The 21,403-nt window shown below is 35.5% G+C and overlaps 1 protein-coding gene across 5 annotated transcripts in view; it reads right to left on the bottom strand.

Moving 5' to 3' along the window:
• The window catches only part of DENND1A (DENN domain containing 1A), a 216,845-nt gene that overhangs the window by 155,219 nt on the left and 40,223 nt on the right, over positions 1-21,403 (bottom strand). For 4 of the 5 annotated variants that reach the window (XM_027809324.2, XM_027809326.2, XM_027809325.2 and 1 more), the window contains exons 4-5: positions 6,997-7,046; positions 1,074-1,193 (exon numbers count right to left, since the gene is read on the bottom strand). The exons of the other annotated variant lie outside the window; for it this stretch is intronic. In XM_027809324.2, coding sequence (XP_027665125.2) covers positions 1,074-1,193; positions 6,997-7,046 — 170 coding nt within the window. The remainder of the gene's footprint in view (positions 1-1,073; positions 1,194-6,996; positions 7,047-21,403) is intronic. 5 annotated transcript variants of the gene reach the window in all.

Genomic DNA, 21,403 nt, shown 5'->3' with positions numbered 1-21,403 from the left:
AGCTCTTGGTTTTTGCAACATCACCCCTGAAATTCTCCAGAGGGGTCATATTCAATAACATCTATACAGAAGCTCACATTCTGTCACATGCAACATGCAGTACTCGTAGGATGAGGACAAGTTCTTCTTGTTCTTACAATGGATTTTCTCAACTGAAAAGCAAACCAGACACGACTGAGACAGAGGTCTACAATTGCTCATAAAGGAAATTGTCCTCATTTGTGATTGCTCAAACGATTCTTCAGTCACCTAGCTGGCGATCCACACAGTTAACTCTAAGCTATCTTTACCTGGGCCATTGCTCTAATACTTCCAATTTCTCATAAACATGCAAAAAGCAGAAAGCAGAAGTCAGACCACTCTTTAAATTTGTTTAAAACAAGACAGGCCAGAATGTCAGAGGGAAATCTTTAATCCATAGTAGTTCTTAATGGAACTAATATATGGGTAGATACTGAAACTGATTTTACTTGCGTAATTTCTTGCAGCAAATGTGGATAGAAAATTACAGACTGTATTCATACCTGTCTGTGGGAGGTCATCAAAAATTACTCTGATAGAGCCTCTTTTCCCATTTCATGCGAAATGCATTGTTCCCAATTTCCACTAACAGTCTTTATTATGACAAACTTCACAAAATCCTCAAAGAGAGAGGGTAAAGCTCATACATACAAACTTTTAGGATGTGGAGAGCATCAGTGACATTCTCTCAGTTACCAACAGATGCTTTGTTAATAAAACTTGCATATACAAATGTCCACGAAATGTCTTAACAAGATCAGTTGTGACAGCTAAGGATAACAGCTGCCATCATGCTATGTCATATCAAATTACTGCAAAGAGATATTTTTTTTTCTACGCTTAACTCAAGAACATTGACTACAAACAAACACAGTTATCTACAGAGGAACTCAAAGTGCAAGATATTTTGCATCACTTCTGCAGAAGAGCAGTGACTTTGAGGACCAGATAGGAAAATAATTTTGAACAGCTGGAAATTATAATTGCAGTGTAACACAGCAAAGTCAAACACTGTTTCCTAGAGTCAGCCAAAAGCCAAACCACAGACCTACCTTAAGATACAGAAGCAGCTCTTGGCCCCAGAAGATAAGCGACAGAATCCAAACCTCTGTTTGCTGTCAATGTCTGTAAGCACAAATGTAAAGTTCTGCCCAACTTGGTTAACTGCATGGCTGAAAATAAAGAGTAAGAGGAAAAAATTAATGCTGAACTAACTCTGTGTCAGAAGTATCTAGTCTAAGTCATTGAACCTATAACATTTCCTCTTTCAGCAGAGTTCTTTTGAGAAATTAAGAGTACACACTCTCTTGAAACTTCAACATGCTAGTTGCTTGGTGAGGAAGGAGTGGGTTTGGGGTTTTTTTCTTCCCATGTCATAAGTGTGGGAAGACACTAAAAATGTGTTTATCTTTAAATGAAAATGGTTATGAGTACCAACCATCTTCAACGTAGTACACACTGTACAAGCTAAATCCAAGTTCTCTCATATGACCCAAAATATTTATTACTCTTCATTTACTAATTTGTTTACTCCAAGAGCAAGACAATGTTTAATAACATTCTAAGCTTCTTCAGCACTTGGATATTGACTTATAGAAGCTTTATTATCCATCTACCAATTTTGCATGTACGCCAGATAACCCATTCCAAAACGTTCAGCAACTGGAACCATGCCAGGTGACTCTCCTTTACTCTAGTGGCTAGGTAACCAGTTAAAAGAAAGACTAGCATGGTGTGCAAAAGAAGAAAAGATAAACCAGAATCAAAAGTACACTGTGCTAAAGCCAGCCATGACTACAAAAATAATTTTATAGGACTTTTATATGATCTTTCAAAATTATGAGTCGTTTCCTCATCCATTAGATCTTAACAGGTCTTCAAGAATACCTCAAGTGAACTAATAATCTTCTTAGATGTTGGCTCCCACCCACACCACAGTGAAAGGTACCACTATAGGAAAATTTGCCCAAATTGGAAAAACACAGTTGTGAAAAACAAAACAAAAAACCACAACCAACACCCATCACTACCAAAACAGAAACACAAACGCTACCCAAATAAAGAAATGAAAATAAATAAAAACCCAAACATTTAAAAATTCATGTCTTTAAAAATACTATAATTCACATCCATATTTTACCACTGATAGGTAACGTTCAAAACAGTAAAATAAGATCAAAATAAGATGCTTTACATTTAAAGCACGGCACTTTCTGAATGGTATTTATTAACAAAATGAAAGACATTCTTGAGATATTACAACATTAGTCTGAAGTTAATCAAATGCTTATGTACCACGATGGTAGATTCCACATAAACCAAGTCCAATTCACCTCTCTGTCTGTAGAGACTTAGTTTTACTGCTTAACAGAAATTTTGGCATTTAGTGGTGCATCTGGGACTAGTGTAATTATTAGAGGACTTTTCATCCAATTTCAGATCTATTTGAGACCTCATAATGATATGAGATGAACTCTTGTTTCAGGTTATGTTCTAGTTTATTTGAGGTTTACTGAGAACGGAGAAAACTGAGTAGCATTTACACGTGCATCTTTACAAGTCAGTCCTACCAACAGCAACAACAAAATCCATGACATTCAAGGTCATTTAGCTAACAGTCACAAGCCTTAAAAGCAAGCAAATATTCTCTTCTGCAATGCCGTACACAATGCAAAAGACAATTATGTGGGAGATTATACACTCAGTGCCTAGAGAAAAAAAAACTTTTAGGAAATAGAAGTTTGATCCAGATCAGAAAGATGTCACTGTCCAGCTTAGAAATAAGAATCCTTCAGTGGATTCCAAACAGGGAAGGAATACCATGCAGTGATGATGACGGAAAAGTGCTCCAAATTCACAGATGAACAAGACAACAGATATTTAAAAGCATTTCAGTAGTCTGAGAATCAGACAGTGTAAGTACTATCATCCTACTGAAATCTACACGTCAAGAGAGCAACCATTTCCACACACCATACTGAGCTGCTAGGGGACACCAAAAAAACCCTTACTGATGTTGCGTTTTATCTGTAAAGCTTGGGTGTAATGTTACTATGGTGATTTTAGTATGGTGTTTAAAAAGTGGATTATATACTTAATTTTAACAAAGTTGAGAGCAGAGCGTGTGTGAGAAAGAGCATTCTAGCTGACAACATTATGGAAGGGGCAGGAGGGGAAGGCAAAAAACATGCTTCATTTGAAGCAGGGAGAAGCTTGTTTGTTAAACAGTTGTGACAAGTTGGTAAGTTCCTCCAAATTAAACCTAAAGATTCTTGCATTTATGTGATCTGCAGAAACTAGATATATCTGGTATGTTGTCAGGTCTTCATGTGGAAGGATAAACTTCCCAACATAAAAAGTGTTTTTCTTAATCTTTACTTAAAAGTCATAGCTCTATTTTCAAATGGGAAGAAGGTCTGTTTAGAGCCTAATGGGGTGGAAGCACCATAATCTCATCTCTAAATGGACAGACAGAAGTTAGGGTTGGAGAGAAGGGAAGAGAGGAAGAGTGATTTCTTAAAAATCCTTGATCCTGCAACCCTAAGAGTAGAAAACTCACAATCCGCTGCCTAAAGGAAGGAGCAAACTAGTCCCTGGTGATTTTTGACCACTAGCAACAATATATATAAAAAGAATCAATATAGAAAGAATTAAGAACCTGTGTCAATGAGTGCCAAAACCTTCAGCACATTCAGATATGCAGAAGATTTTTATTTGCCTCAAAATCTTACTGTCCTATCATCATCTGAAGCTGATCTGGCAGAGGCCAACAGTATTCACAACTTTTGCCATCTGCTTTATGAAACATGCAGCCTTAATGGAGACACATACATAGGTGAAGATTTACATCCTTTCTCAGCACTTGTTAAAGAAATACCACTGTTTAACATCAAAGTCAGCAAAGCAAGACTCAAGTACCATTGAGCCCACTTCTACCATTAAAAAGATTTGCAGTATTGTGCCAGCTTTTCAGTGGAATAACACTGAATATAGTTATATAAATTAAATTTCCCCAAGTAAAAGTCCTCACACAGAGTATATATAAACCGGGGACATGACTCTAGCAGGAGTTGAAAACTGAAGTTCTATGACTGGCAATGCTACTCTGGGCTTTGAGCTGGTGAAAAGAAAAGTAGCATCTATTCTTTAGCGACTTTGCATTTCTGATCATTTCTATCAGTATCTTTTCATTGTAATTCCTACTGATTGTTTTTCCACAGAACATGAAGAGATATCCTACACTGAGTATTATTCCAACAGAAGGTATTATCCCATGTTCTTAAGTCATTTCAACAATGAGCCAGTATCTTCACTGTTATACTAAGAACAGTAATTTTAAAGACCTCTCAACATTGCAGAGAGATTCTAATACTAAAACTGTCATGGTTAACAACAAGGCAATCTAGTTAATGGGGAATATAGCACTTAAGTATTTGGAAGGCCTTTACTGAAACCACTTCAGTGTTTCTCTGTCTTTTTGTTCAGAATGAACAAAATATTAAAAAAAGTAACACCCTGAAGACTAAGAATTACAGTAACTGGAGATCTGATCCAACACACCACTTCTCAGGCACATACAGAGGGATAAAATCCCACTAGAGAGTGAGTCAACTCAAACATGACTGTAAGGACCTTTCTGACGTATAACTGAAGACAGATTTCTTCTAGAAGCAATTTTTCAACTCAAAGTAGAAAAATCGTTTACTGAGAAGACTGAGGGGAATATTCAAGCACTGTCTATAGTAATTTCATTATGGGGATACCTGCTCACTACTTTAAATAACTTTATTTAAAATACATATATATACACACACACACACACACACACACACACACAGAGTAGCTGGTTAACGGTAAATAGGGAAAGAAAAAGACCAACTAGTGTAAATTCATTGCTTGTTGAGTTCCAGGAACAGCCTCTAGAAACAGGTATTCGATCACTTCTAATTTTGGAAGTAGCTAAAAGATGAAGAACATTTTGCACTTAAGATGCCCTGTATTCTTCTCTTTATCATGGTCACATTAATTTGCATCCAGTGATATAAGGCTGTTTACCTTCTTGCTCTAACTGGCAGGTGAATTCTCACACACAGTTCAAAGCTAATTTACATCACAGAGGACTACAAGTATTTATTTCTATCTATACCTGTGCACACACCTATTCGTGGCGGGGGGTGTGGGGGGGGTGGCGTGTGCGCGTATTTTTACATCAAGAAGAGAAGTAGCACACACATCTCTTTCAGCCACCATATCCTTCACTTGGGATGTCATCTACCTTCCAGAGTAATCAAAGTTCATTCTTTATTTTAAATTATTAAGTGTACTATGGGTTACAATCTCTGCTTTATGTTCAAAACTGTTGGCTTATGTCTTTTCAGTGACAGTCTGTGATACTCAAACAAGAGAATCCAGAAATGGGAATCACTTTTCATTATGTTCTCATTTGCACCCCATATGGGTTTTCAGCGTTCTTATCTTTCAGAATGTTATATTGCTGAGGAAAACAAAAAAAACCCAACAAACCAACAGCAAAACAAACAAAACCCCTAGGTACAATAAACCTACACATAGTGAACACAAATATTTCTAGCAGAAGCACATACATGAGAAAAATACATATAAGTACTTATTTTGTAAGTACTGTTCCCTCCCTTTAGGAAAGGAAAAAGATAAACAGCAAAAAGTGCTTCCAAATTATAAGTATTTGTGGCTTTTAAAGGTCATCGAAGTCAACAAGTGCTGGTTAGTAGCTCATGTTGACAGCCCAGGATATTCAAATTCTCCTTTTATGTACAAATCAGATACAGCAGAGGCACTGGTAATAATAGCTGTCTCCAGCAGTGCCTCACCAATGGCTCTCAACCCTGATCTGCAGGAACCACCTGGAGGGTTGAAAGCACATACCGTCTGCATGATCCAGCCAAGCTTTCAGCTTCCTCCAACCCCAGATGACTACATCGAAGGACAAAGTGTAGCAGTGGTTTCAATATGTAGACTTCTGTCTCCAGAGAAGTGTGGTGAGATTTCATCTCCATTCACAGAAACCAGTGAAAAATATTTCAAGATATCTAAGAAATACAAGCTGGCCTATGGGGGGAGGTGGGGGGGTTTAAAAAAATTGAATAATGGCTCAAACAAGAAGTGGTATTAGATATGGATGTTGACTTATAAAGAAAATCAATTTGTACTGTAATTATCACTGATTTCACTGAAATGTGAAAAAGATTCCTAGCAGTTTAATCATAGTTAAGATCAATTTAATCATTCAAAAACCATTCAGTGTGTTAGCTGACCTAAGACAAGTGATTCTAACCAATTAAATGATGCTTGTAGATGATATGAGCAGTGTGCATCCTTTCAAAATTCCAATGCTTGTTCTTTTCATTAAACCATTGAAAATAATCCACAGTAAAAGCAAAATTAAAGAACTAAGAAAGTTCTGGAGTTTTCTAAATAAAAGAATTAGATATTTGCAGTTCCTGTCAAGTCCACTGTAACTTAACCATTTTTTTTCACTCAAAATTAGAGGCTACATTAAGTAGCCACCAAGTAAAGCACCAGCATTCCAGCAAGATCAAGAGACCTTTAAATGTAAAGCACTTAATTCATTGTTCTGTCCAAATTTTGGCAATTAAGAAATAAGATACATACACACAAAGCTTTGATACTAATATGCATATTTGATAATTACTACCCAGGCATTTTCACATCCAAGCATTACGTAGAAGTAAAACAAAACGCACTCTTACTGCTGCCACTGAACAGCTCAAACTTTTAAAACTTTTTTTTTTTTTTTTTTTTTGATGGTGCCCATAAAAACCCCAGGAAAAAGTGATTCTAAGACTATAATTTGCACTTGGGTGCTTTAAGTCACAGTCAAGCAGACAGAACATTCCGAATGGTATGGTTTTTATTTTCTACAGTGGTTTTATTGACAAGCTTATTTTCTTGTAAAGTTTGAAAAGCTAACACTACCTGTCCACATAGAAGGGGAAACAAAACTTGGTCAAAGTCTGTAGAACTTCCTGTGGAGAGAAAAAGAGATAATTTATACATCTATTGGGACCAATAAATCTAATATTAACCACATCACACAATTTCACAACTTTGCCCTGAAGAAATAAGAGACAGATGAAGAAATATGGGCTTTATCAATTACATGGCAGGAGTACCAGGCAGTCAATCATGTGAAATAATAAACATGATCAAACTTCATTAAAAATGAAAAATTAATCAAGATTCACACATGGGCAGGCAGCAGGAGCCATCCAGCAATTCTCCGAAGAGTAGGAGGAGGTTGGGTTGTTGAGTGTTAACACCTCTCTAGGGACAATCTCTACCCTGACCATATGGATCATAGTGAATAACACCAAACCACATGGGTTTGGCCTGGCAGGACCACTTCTGCTGGCACAGCTTTTGACTGTTACCTAGGAACAGAGGTCTGGGGGATTAGAGAATACTTCCTAACATCAGCAAGATAAGTAACAAAAGATAAAGCCAGTAGAGCTCATAGCAGGAATGTTTAACATTGCCTACTCCTATTAGAAAGAAAATCTGAGTGTTAAAAGACTGATTAAAATAATGTGTATTAAAATTAATACACATCATTTAACCTACAAACCATTTTCTAGAAGTTGCAAAACACCACCGCAGAGAAACTTCTAAGCCTAGCCTTTGCATGATATAAAATAAAAAGCATGAACATGAAAACTGAAAACATGATCAGCAAATAAATTAATAATTTTCAACTTTATAACTTGAAACAAATACAGTCATTGAAGAGGCAAAGCCAGAAACATGTTAGTCCCAAAACAGTTGTATTCACAGACAGAAGTAATTTATTTACATTATATTGTTCTATAATATTTAAAATTTGAATTCTATAATCCACAATCCACCATAAAGCTATACCCAGTTTGCAGACCTTTAGTACCAGCCAATTCATTGTTCATTCTCCTTCACGCTTAAATATTTCAGGACCTGAAACGTAAACTATGTTTCTGCTTTCGGCTGAAACAAGATAACCCTGACTAAATAACAAATCCTCTGGTAAATTCAACACTTTTCTGACCAATAGCAATAAATTACCATCAATAACTAAATTGATGCTTTTCACTTCATTTATTTCTAAAACCAATGCCATCATTCAACAAATAAACTACATCAATCTAATAACCTATTCAATGAAGCAGAAAACATATTGACTCCCTTGCAAGAACATGTTCCTCCTACATAATTCAAATAAGCACATCCCATTCTTAGCAATGGTTTCAGGCTCAACTGCTCATAGACTCTTCTTTGGAGGTTTCTTGACAACTAAAATGTGGCAAGGTCTTCAGATTTCAGGCAGAAACAGATACGGAAACTTTGACTTCTTGACAGTTTATTGATAGATTATTTAACAACCTCCTGTTTTTAAAGAACAAGAAAGGATCTATTGAAGAATGCCATGTAAAGCAAAGAAGCATCCTCCTTTCATTTGCAGCAGGAAACGGGAAGGAGCTATACAGGTTTCAGTGTAAACTCTGCAGAAATAGTATTTTGATACAAAATAATGCCTTGATAGTAAAGGCCTCATTAATGCGATTGAGTTCAGCCTTGTGCAGAATCTCGCTCACCTCCACAAGGATCGATTGTCTGCTGAACAGCTCCGATTGCTTGTGCACAAAAACTACATCTTGACAAATTTTAACTATTACACAGTTATTCTTTATCCACAACTGAAATCTTAATGTATAAAATGTTAAAAAATAATTAAAAAAACCCAGCAAAACCCACAGAACTTTAAAAGAATCAAAATTATTAATTGCAGGAGAGTAAGGTGCCTACATTTTTATTTGCCTTATCAGTACAAATTGTCCTCAAAATACTGACTGCACATCTATTTTTAGAAACAAAGCCATCTACCTGCTACATAGAATTCTGAAATAAAACAGTGTTAAAAGATAACAGGTCAGTGACCTCAAAATGGCAGAATATATTCTCTGCATTATTTTTATGATTTAAGTAATTACTGTAACTGCAAGTAAAAACATTCGCATAATAAAACACTTCAGCATCTCATCAGCACTGTGTTATTATAGGATAAGTGTACTACTCAGAACTTACTATACACTTGTTTCTTGGTATTTATAGTTTCCTAAACACAGAAAATTAAATTTTCTGTGGCAATAAATTGAATCTGTACCATTGTACGTTGCCTTGTCTTTTAAAGAAAGATTTTTACAGTGGCATTATTATGTGGCTTTTATAATGTTACTGGACATAATTTGCCACTCATTATATACCAATACTTCTCTCTGCCTTGATTTACAACTAAAATATTTAGACTAGTACAGGTTAACCACAGATGTATATTTAAATTTTAACCATTAAAAAGAAAAAAATATTATAAAATTCTGTATATGTTTTTAATTAACAAAACTGCTGATCTGCATATGAGAAATACTATTACTGGAGAACTATTTAATTTTTGCTCAAGTTGCAAGCTCATTACCATAAATGTAATGTTTTGGGGGGCTTTATCCTTTATATACTGCTCAGTTTGAAAAATTAGCAATGCCTACATAATATACAATTTCCTACCAGACCACTTTAGGTGGGTGGTTACTTACGGCCTAGTAAAAAAAAAAATCATCATTTCCTCACATTTCAAACAAAAACACTAAGAAAACAAACCTAGAATCACTCCATGTCAGCATCTTATAATTCTTTTTATGTTTTAGCCTGACATGACACACAGAGGTAGTATCAATAGCCTGTTTTCTTGTTTTATTCCCCTATGCCTATTTCCTTAAAGTAAAACCTACATTAATGCCTCTAAAAAAACAAACCCTAAAAAGAAGAAAAGGGGGGAGGAACCCAAAACAATCCAGGACACGCAGCTGATAAGCGTAAATTACCCAGTAGCTGAAACCAGTGTCTCCAGGGTATTACATGCCAGTTTTCTGGATCAATCCCCAAGTTTATATTTTCACAAATCTTTTTACATGCAGTTTGATTTTTAACATTTTAATGAGCAAAAAGTGCTTCTATAGCAGCCAGTCACCACCGTTAAAGTGCAGGGCATGAACTGTGTCCCTTGAGGGATTCAGCCCAGCCGTGTCACCAGTGGCTTTAGGACATACACCACCTGGTTCCTTGTCCCAAGGTTCCAACTCTTTTCATAATCAAAACACTGCTGACATTATAAACCCCACATGGGTTTTCTAAAATCCTTCCCAATCAATAAAGCCAGTACATAACTTATCGGAGACAACACAGAGCTCATTGATTAAGTTTGGTTTCAGTAGCAAAGTTTTCAAAATAAATGAGGCAAGAATAGAGTGTTCAGCCCTTTTGTGTCACATAGCAATTTATGAAGGTGAGGCAGTCTCTTAAAAGGATTTCCTACACACACACGCGAGAGACACACTTGAAAAGTGTATGGAAAGCAAGGTTGTAAAATACACACAATACACACTTGGCTTATGTCCCAAATTATCTATATACTGAGATGAAACAGTAAAGAAATCTCCACATTGCTGAAAAATTTTGCATGCCCACTTGTGAATTTAATATGCAAGCTGTATCCTAATTCATTTTTTATTTTCATTTTTAAACCTTTCACTGTGTGCTCCCACTTCCAAGTCAAGAGAACAACTTCACAGACTCTTAAACATACAGGATTGCTTTATTTCTCTTGTTCGAATGAACATCAATAACAAATGAATAACAAATATCCCATGCTGCAGCTACAATTAAACAAAACTGCACTGATAAAATGATATGCAAATTGTTCATCTAATGCAAGAACAGCAGACTGTTGCGAACAGTCTTAGAAAGATACACAATACAACAGACTTCAAAGCGGAACAAGAAGTGTAAGTAGAAGTTGGAGAGACAAGAAATTAAAATACAGGCAGAGTTCTGTGAAAAATGACAAACAATTAAGGCAAGACACACAAATATTAATCTGAGTCAGAGAAGGGGAACAATACACCACAAAAGCCAACAGGTTGGGGACCTGTATTTGGAAGCCTATTGGGAAACCTGAGGGAAAAATCAGATGAGGTTTAAAAGACTACCCAGAGTACAGACAAGACCTTTAGCTGTGGATCATGGGGAAAAAACACCACAAAAAACCAAGAACTCCACAGCCATATTTCAGAAAGTACATACATTTTTACAGGAGGACAATTCAAATATTACAAGAGAATGGAGCATTGCAAATGAGATGTTTTCCATGGAGAGAAGAGATGACTCAGTGATGAAAAAGATGAATGCTGTTTTATTTCCTTGACCTTAAACCAGAAATTAAGTACAGGTGACGTTACTGTAAGTGAAACACTAAACAGAGAGGGTGGAAATACAAATAGTTTTCATCTTATCCAGCTTGAAATACCATCTGAATCCATGAAACAAACATGAAACCCATCCACTTCACATGGAGGGACACGAAGAACACATCCACAGACTGATAAAGGAAGGAGAAGAAAATGGAGAGCAACAATGGTTAAGAACAATGACAGCCAGCCTTATGGGATCAAGGAAAGTGAGGATAGGTAACATGATCCCAATTTGATCAGCAAGCAAGTATAGACAATTTTATTTGTGCTTAGAAACAACATCAAATTTAAACATTACAAAAAAGTTAACATAGCATAAAAAAAGAGTGCTAAGACATCAACTGAAGCAAAATATTATCCAATCATTTTGAAATTTGGGTTGTACATTACCTTACAGCCACAAAAGTGTAAACTGCTCTTATATTTAATTCATCTATTTGAATTATTTTAAGCTAACAATTAATAAAATCATCCACTGCTATGGAACAACAGGTTTAAGAATTAAAAAAAGAATTGTCAGTGCACCCAAATTACCAACTTGAATCTGACAACAACTCTGTTTAAAACTGAAAGGGTGGTGAAAGAAAAGTACAGAACAATCTAGAACACCATAAATTCCGTTAGCTATGCAGGGCTGGTCTGACATTTTCCTAGGAAAGGGAAAATCTTTCTGCACAATAATGAGCACCTCAGAAACAAGTTTTGGTAACTACTTAAAACATTTTACAAAGGAACTACTTACAATGGACAGAAAAATGTCATGTTTCAAAATTTTATTTAAAGAATATAAATGTCAAAGCAATGCCAGCACAAAAAATTCAACCACTAACTTACTTGAATACAGCTCTGAGTAACAAACAGGGATCAGTAAATCTTGTGTGTTGAAAATTTAAAATTTAATTTGCATTTATTATTAGTATCAGTTTATATTATCTTACAGCAAATTTTCCTGAAGTTATTATTACAGATTATTCTCATGAATTAACAAGTGCCATGTAATTATGTAGTTAAAAAATCAGGAGAAGGATTTCAATTCAAGCAGTTTATAAAGCCTAATTCTCAAATTAAAAAGACAGTATCCTGCATGCAGAGGCCTGGGTTCCACAACCACAACAAAAAGCTGAGAATTTGCAACATGACAGAGCAGAGAAAGCAAAGAACAATAACACCAAGATTTCTCCAGATTTTAAAGATTTTTCTAGTTTTTAAAAACATGATATAACACATATTTTTTCAAAAATCATTGATAATTTAAAATATTTATGTCAAATTCCATCTTGCATCTATTTTATCGTCAAGTCTTTTTAGATCTTACAGCAGTACTGAACATTATACTGATTTTTATAATGGTCAAAATATTTTAAGAATTTGTTTTAATCAGTTCTTCAAAAGAATGTTCTATTCTACCCCAAAAAATCAGAAGCATAATTTGCTAATAGCATTGAATTACCTTAATATAGTTTTATCTCTACTTTCTTTAATTCTACTAGTATTCCAAATCCAACATTTTAGCAGTAGTCCATCCATTTGCTAGTGTTTTAAAAATCCATTAGCTCTTTTTAAGCAATTATAAAGCTTGAATTGGGGGAGGGTTTTTCTTCTACAAAAAGTCACTTTTTCCTGTGTGAAGGTCAGAAGGGGAACAGTACCCAGTATGAAATAACATCACTTCACTGAAGGTAACCAATTGCTTTCAGGAAAATGCTATTTTTTAAAAACAAACAAAAACCCCAATGCATATATACATAATCCTGGTAACAGGAACAGCATGAGATAAATAACATTTCCTAAGCATATTGAGGCCTGCTACCATTTAAATATTTTAAACGTACAAAATATGTGCACAGATGGGCAACTTTTCTACTTGCATTACTAAAAACATATTTCAAGATAAAGCTCAAAATCCCTGAATTTTTTAAACCTAATTGTGACTCTGTTTCTTAGAATTCACACCCCAAGGCCAAAGCTTTCCTGCCACCAGTCCTTCAAATCTGATTTGGACATTACACGGGAGGAGGCTCCAAGCCTCCCTGAGGTCTCACTCCTTTTACAACATACGCAAAAACAGTAGATAATGGGCCTATGCTGAATTCACTGCTCTGCACAGCTCCTCCTGGGACACAGGCCTAGCAGATGTGATAAAAACTGTGTCAGAGAAGTAGCTCTAGTTTTTGCCTTAATGACAACTTCAACCTCTCAACTAATAGAACAAAAGAACAGGAACGACTATTACTCTTTTTTTCAGTAGAAAAAAATCTGAAAGTAAAGCTGAACTAAATATTTAAGCGTTTTTCAAATGATCTCCATAACAAATGTCCTTAAAACCCCTGCAATAAAATTAAAATTGAGGTTTATTCTAAGATAAATGGATTTTAGCTAACATGCTAATTTTTTTTTTTTTTTAATATACAGCTACTGTTGTAGGAATAATAAAACTGAGTAACTTCAGCCTGAAATCACAAAGAATTGAAAAAATTGTGCAAAGGGGCAGAAAAAAGTTAGGTCCAATTATGTGCATAAACATTGATCAATTGGTAAACATACGTGTCAATATCAGAAAGCTAGAATACTAATTGAATTAAATGTATTTTAAACATTTAGTGACTGAAAATGAGGAGTATTTTCACTTCCACATTTAGGAAAAATTAGGCGAGAACTACTAGCTGTAAAAAGCTAATCACATACTTCTCACACCATAAGTCACTTGCACAGGTATACTGCATCGAAGACAAAGCTTTAAATATATACTTCGGTTAACATTTGTTAAATATTATAATTCTGGCTAAAGATGACTGGCCCTTTTAGACATCTCAAATGCTGTATTCAGCTACAACTGCATACCCACTTAATCAGCAATCATTGTTCTCTGAGGCAGGACTTTGTTGTCAAGACAAGCACTGAAACCTTTAAAAAATTTCAGAACTGGCATAAGAAAAAAGTGATCTTTGTCAAACAAGGACAAATTTATGCAAATCTTTTATAAACATTCACAAACATTTATTTAGCTTTTGAAATGTTGGCCTCATTTGAGAGCATGAAAATGAGGGGGAAGTAGGAAGATGCAAAGGACAGCTTAGAGGCTGGCACACTACATAAATATTCAGAAGGAAGATTATAGGATTCATGTTAGGCTGTCTTAGGTTTCTCCAAAGTCCACATAGAATACCAAAGAACAAAACTAACGAGAAGTAGAGCAGATGTTAGACAATGCAGCAGCCCTCTTTTCCACACTCACTTGGCTATACTTCGATGCTTTCATTTTTTCTTTCAATATGGTTAGGTCATTCAAGGATTCTCCTATAGACTCTGTATTGTGGCTACAGAGCTATAAGCTGGACCTCTGTCAGCTTTCCAAAAGTTTCCAATGAAAAGGCATTATGCAAATTCTACCTCTCTTACTCTCTTTCAGGAAAAAAAGCCTCCAGTATGCAGTCATCTGAGTATTGGAAGTCCCAGCCTTCATTTCTGTATGGTTGTGTTTGCCTTAGGGCCATGCTGCTTGTTTTGACAGTGGATCCCCCTAGATAGTTGGGATTAGTCGAGCTTGTTTAGATAAACTTGAAATCAAGGCCTTCTCTAGGTAGACAGCTAGATGTAGCTACTGAGTTTCCAGCTGCCTCCTTCTTTCATCCCAAAACAACTGCAGATTCACAGTAGAGATCACAGCCACAGGCTATGTCACATACATAAGTACAAAATTAAAGGCTGCTAAAAGAAGCCTTTGTAAGTCTTAGTGCTAAAATAAGGAATCTGTACTGCATAGTTTAAACAAATTATTCAAGAAGCACCAATAAAGGTCTGCAACGGATAGTTAACAAGACATGTTCACAAAAGAAATACCCTGTTTACATAAATGGGCAAGATCATGCTTTGTTAAGCACTTCTGCAGCATCCACTGACCAACCTTTTTAAAAACACATGCAAGTAAATAAACTAGTATCTGCTAGAATATCTGAAAGTGAGCTCTGTTTATCAAATACAAACTTTATGATCATAGAAAACTATTACAACGGCACCATTCCAATTAGATTTTCAGTCGTGTTCACAAGATTGGGCCAGATTTGATCTTTACTATAATCAGGTAATGCAAATCGTAAGAATCCATTCACACAAATAGAATACATTAAAAGAGAAGGGCCAGAGCTCCAAACCTAAATTAAAACCTAAAATCAAACCCCACCCATGTAACTATGTTACACCTTTATAAATCTGTATTGTAGTTCAGCCCTAACAGAAGAGTCATTTTTCAGGGGGTAGGGGGGAAAAAAAAACAAACAGTTTTGGCTTTTGAAGATTGTAATCTCTTCTAGCTCTGTGCAAATTTTCATATACAGTTCTGCAGCATCCAGGCACAACAGACGGGAAACTAAATTAAAGGCAAAATTAATCACTAGGATGTTATAAATGACCAGTCAGGAAAAAAAAATCACCACTAAAGAAAAAAACAAAAAATTTAGTTCAATGAATAGTAAATATCATTAAAAATCAACTCCCGTCCTTTGCTCAAGAAAAAGGATATGAAGAAATGTTGGAAATAGTTTGGTTAAAGACAACAGCAGAATTTTGTAGTTAAGAAGCCAAGGTAAGAATTTGCAATCATCAACTTCTCTGCCTTTGTGCAAAAGACTTGAACATCACTTTTCTGCCATTTCCGTATTACAGAATTTCTACCTTCACTGTAAAATCAAGTCATTTCACTGACAAGATCTTTTCTATAAATTCAAAGCATTAAGAAATGTGAAAGAATAACATTAGACTCCAATTTCTTCCTGCACTGGTTACCAAAGAGAATATTAGAGCGTATACTGAACTCAGTCATTCTATATCATAAATTCTCCGTTAGTGACATCCTTAGCAGGAAATAAGCTACAGACTGGGAAACCTAACCGACAACTGAGCAAAACACGTAATTCCTGAGAAACAATGAGAAAAACAGTTTCATCATGCTATTGTACTTAAAACAGAAGAACACTTAGAATTGTTACCTAAAACTTAAATATGACTGCTAAGACAAATACCATGGATATACCTAGCACAATGTTTTCAAATGCCAGGAACTGATCTAATTCCTGGATTTGTCTTCTCACAAAAGTCTTCTAATTGCTATGACCAAGATCCTCCTTACTGCTGGAAAGAAGAACACGTCACTGTGGAAGAGTTTTAAAGCTAGTCACTAATGAAGTTACTTAACAACTCCATTACACAGGTATTACCTACTTTTCACAGCTGAGGAAACACCACAAAACTAAACAACTATCCCAAAGGGGGCAACAGCTGACCAATTTTTTAAAATTCAGGAGTACTTTCTCAGGCTTGCATTCCCATCACACTGATTTGAGAATTCTCTGAAGGAGAAAGAAAGAGAAAATTATGATATATGATGAGGACACTAGTGCCCCCAGGGAAAGAACTTTTCTAACATTAAGCATTGCAGAGATGAGATGGAGTCTGTGATCACCTTAGATAACTGAGGGTCTTAAGAGGATACAGCTTTTCAAAATTTATCAGTATTTTCACAACTTTTAGATTTCCAAATACGAGAATATGCTAGAGAGAATAGTGATCAAAAACCTGAAAGCTATAAAAACATTCATTAGCCATAGATTAGCAATTTTTACCTGAAGTAAAGACAGGTGACTAACATGTACAAAGATGTCTGAACTTGGAAACTTAAGTTTTCCAACTTTTCTCTGTAATATGCTACCAGTTCTAAGCTGCAGCCCAGAGATGTGAAAATTGAGTATGTGAGTATCAATTAATACCATCTATCAATCACCAACAAATCCTTTCTTTCAAACTACCTTCCAATCATTCCTTTAAAAAATAAATTTAAAACAGAACAAAGCATAATGTACGCAACATAATTTGGGAAATTCAATTAAGGCATCATGCCATATAAATGCTCTGCACTATACATTTATGAAGTTATTCAGGATCAATAGCAAACATGTCAACATAGATCTCATGATGGCTATGAGAAAATGCAGAACCAGGAAATTAAAATATGTAAAAATCTCAAAATTCCAGTTATACACACTCTTATAGACTGGTTTTCTTTCACAGCTAAGGTAGTAAAGTATTAAAAAATATATACCTTCCAGAACATGAGTTCTACTATTTTGCTATGTTATAGTAAATTGGAATTCAGTACACCTGTCATTTATTACTCATACTTTTACTGGCATTCCTACACATCTCTTCTGTGTTGTGCATTCTGCAGAGCACTCCACTCCTACACCCTCTGATCTACAGAGGGCACGGTGTTTTGATAACCATGCAGATGGCTACAGCTGAATACTTGTTATTACTGAAGTAACAAATCACCATCTGACTTCACTGACAAATAACATTTTAATATAAAATTCCTTGTCCTACGAAGAATGGACAGATTATGTGATCTTACAGTTCATCACTCACGGGTGTGAAGTGTGGAACAAATAAAAGGTCATGCCTACTTTCTGTGAGCATCATAGCAGTCACATAGTCACATAGCAGGACTGTCTGGCTAGTAAAACCAAAAAGAAGTTGTATTTCCATCCACACTGCCCCAAACTCTAGCAGGTCCTTTTGTTGTCAAGAGTAAATCATAGAAATCTCCCACCACTTAGAAATGAACACAAAGGGACAGCCATCTTCTAGAACTCCCCATGGTACCCTTGACATGCATCAGCACCTGGCTACAAGAACTCAAGATGATCAATTTAAATAACAACACACAAGCTGTTTTGTCTGGTTTGACACTCTTTTACATGCCACAGGATGCTCTGCAAATAAAAAAAATACACTTATTTCCCACTTGCTTTTTGTCTTTACAGCACTTTCAGTGAAGCTTTAGCTTCTTTATGACATTTTTTAATGCATTTATACACTGGGGTATGTGCAGACAAGTTACAAGAGCAAGAATCCAGAGAACCGTTTCCTCCTCCACATGCTCAGGAAACTTTGAACCATTAATGACTACTTTAGGAGCTACAAAACAAATGTTCTCCTAAGTTTGTTAAAATAGTACAGCTACATTAAAGAAGCAATAGAAGACACATTAAGTGGGGGAAAAAGCTGTAAGACAGAGTATTATCGATGCTCGTTTAGTAGCATGGTCTCAAAAATAGTCTTAGTCATCAGCAATTCAGATTTTTAAGTGATCCCACTAAACTCTTGATTTAAAAGCGATCTCTAATCAACTGTGAAATTGCTTAAATACTTTATGACTGTTAATATAAAGACAGGGCATATCAGAGACTGGTTTCTAACTTTAACCTTGACAACACCACTTACCTGCTCATACTTATTTTAACATGTTTTAGAAGAAGTTCTACTGTTTCAAAGGACAGTACTACCCAGTATTCCTGTATGTGCAAACATCAACATCAGCAGCCATAGCAAGGAAGACCGTTACACAAATTGAGATGCATTAACAAGTTTAATATGCTTATACCCACCGTATCGTTAAGTGCTTGAATTTTATTTTTAAACAAAACAAAAGATACTTCCTACATATTACAAGTTTTTAAACAATATTTTTGAAATTGTTTACGGATTGAGCTATAGCACCAGTATAAACTGAATGGTTCAGGAGACTGAAACAAGAGAACTTTCTAAAGTATTTTTATAATGGCTGGCCTAACAAACCCACGTAGAATATCACCGCATAAGCATCTCCCATTTTAAAGAAACCATCTTTACTTGAAGTGAATATCTTATAGGTTTATCAATAAATCCAAACATAAGTGATAATGATTACTCACTTTAGGTCTGATCCCACAACCTTTACTCACACAAGTAATCCCACAGGATTTTAATATGACTACCTCAACGAATAAGTGTTGGCAGGACAGGTTTTCAATTATTCATATATTCACAGATTTTTAAGGCCAGAAGGGACCATTATGATCATCTTAGTCTGACCTCTTGTATAACAAAGGCCACACAATTGTATCCAGTAATATCTGCACTCTTTTGAATAATCTGTGGTGAAATCAAATTGTGTTTATTGAACTTCCAATATTGATTCCAAATTTACATGAAAAAAAACTGAAAATGTTTAGAAAGTGGCTTGAACTGCATTTCCGCACACTTGAACCCAATTATTCCTCTATTTTTATTCAGAATTTTTCTAACTTCTGGACAGTGGCTTTCAACATGGCTTTCATGCAGAGACTTCAGAGTCCAACACTAGATCAGGTACTCTCAAGCCAAAACCAAGTCATCTCCTGGGCTCCTTCCAATGATTAATTACTTGACAGTTAATTAGTATTTGTTTTGTGCACTTTTACCATTCCTCCCTGCACCATGATTTCTGAAATACAGATATCGTAACTGGAAAAACATTCAACTAATGGCATCAATGATGCAACGAACAGGGAAAACAGCATTTCCATCTCAGCTCTCTCACAGAGGAACAAATGGAGTAGCTACTTAAGATTATTAGTTTAAGGGGGGGAAAAAAAGTTTTTGACTATGTAGCATGCCTTAAGATTTCAGGGCTAACTTTTTTCAGGGATACTTAAAGACTGACTGACTTTTACTATTTTGCTCTGCACAAATCCACTGCAATGATTTTTTCAGCCAGCCATCACAAAATAACAAAAAAACTAGAATGCTATGATGCTATGTGAAATTCTGTGCAGATCTGAAGGATTACTAAAACTAGCTATTCTATTATGATGTTAAACATACCACGGCTGAATTCTCTCATCACAGAAATACTTTACTATAATCCTTAGATTTACTAACTTCAATTCTAAAATGGAACTTGGATGAACAGATTATGTCAAAGGTTCCGTTAAAACGCAAATCATCTTCACCATGTATTTCTAAAGGTTTGCAATTCTATCTAGCACAAATGCCTTGTAACACACTTCAAACAAGGGTAGTATACCCTACTACATACACGAAGACATTAGATTTGAAGAGGTTCTGCATTTTTTATATTAATTAAATTATAGTAGAGAAACACATAAAAGACATAAATAGAAATACATAAGAAAAACTGACCTCTCACCTACTTGGTCTAAAGAAAAGCTACTGAAAAAACAACTTGTAACATACCACCAGGATGACAGAGTAAGACACAGCAAATGAGGAATATATATCTTCTTTGCTTTCCTATACTAAAGGACATCTGGTCTAGAAAACCACTCTAAAATACTCAGTTCTGTAGTCAAAGCCAATGGTTTAGTCCTGTCCACCATCTCTCAGGACTTGAAGCAAAGAACCCAGCTTTGTCCTCATAGGGAAAGTCACCTCCAGAATGCTTTGGTGGAACAGCAGCTGTGCCATCTGCACATAAGGTACAAGGTAATCTCCCCACACATTACACAGGCTGCTCGCCTACCCCACACAAAGGTTCCCATTCATGCTGCTATTTCACTGCTACCTAGTCAATAGGGGTCACTGTACAAGAAAATGTTTATAACTATCCTACATTAAGTTTTATTAGGCTTTCACTTAAAAAGACTCCCTGTATGAATGCAGTATGATAACTCTATACAAACTGAGAGTATCAAATGCTTCAGAAGTGAGTATCCAATACTTCATATATTTACTATTTACACTGCCTTGGGTTTACTACAATGTGGCTTTCAGAACGCTATGACCACTTTTCTAGGTTTTCTAAATGACTTATTACTCAACCTTTCCAATCCAACTTCTTCATCTATTTTTGAAAGGATAGCTATTAAATTACTCTTAGGAAAGGTTTTATCATGCACTCTATGCAACCTGTAAGGCAAAAACTTTATACTAAGAATATCACATGCAATTCAGAAACACCAAAATGGATTACAGTCATCCCTGTTCAAGCAACTAAGTCTTCTTAAAGCACACAGACTTTGCAAGATAGGGGGGTGTATGCTCCATTTATGGCCAGCACTGTGTAAATACTCTCCAATCACACAACTCTTACAATGACACAAAGAAAGGGTGCTTTTTATTTTTCCCTGTGTGCAATGTTTCTACAACGCTCATAGACTTTGTACAAGAAAGACCATTAGTTTCTATATAAAGACTGCCGTAAAAGTTTTATAGTTTCTATAAATGTATAAAGATTGTTG

Source organism: Falco cherrug, chromosome 9 (assembly GCF_023634085.1).
Source record: "Falco cherrug isolate bFalChe1 chromosome 9, bFalChe1.pri, whole genome shotgun sequence".
Taxonomy (NCBI): Eukaryota; Metazoa; Chordata; class Aves; order Falconiformes; family Falconidae; genus Falco; species Falco cherrug.
Note: the sequence above shows the minus strand (reverse complement) of the source record. Positions and strands in the feature narration are given on the sequence as shown.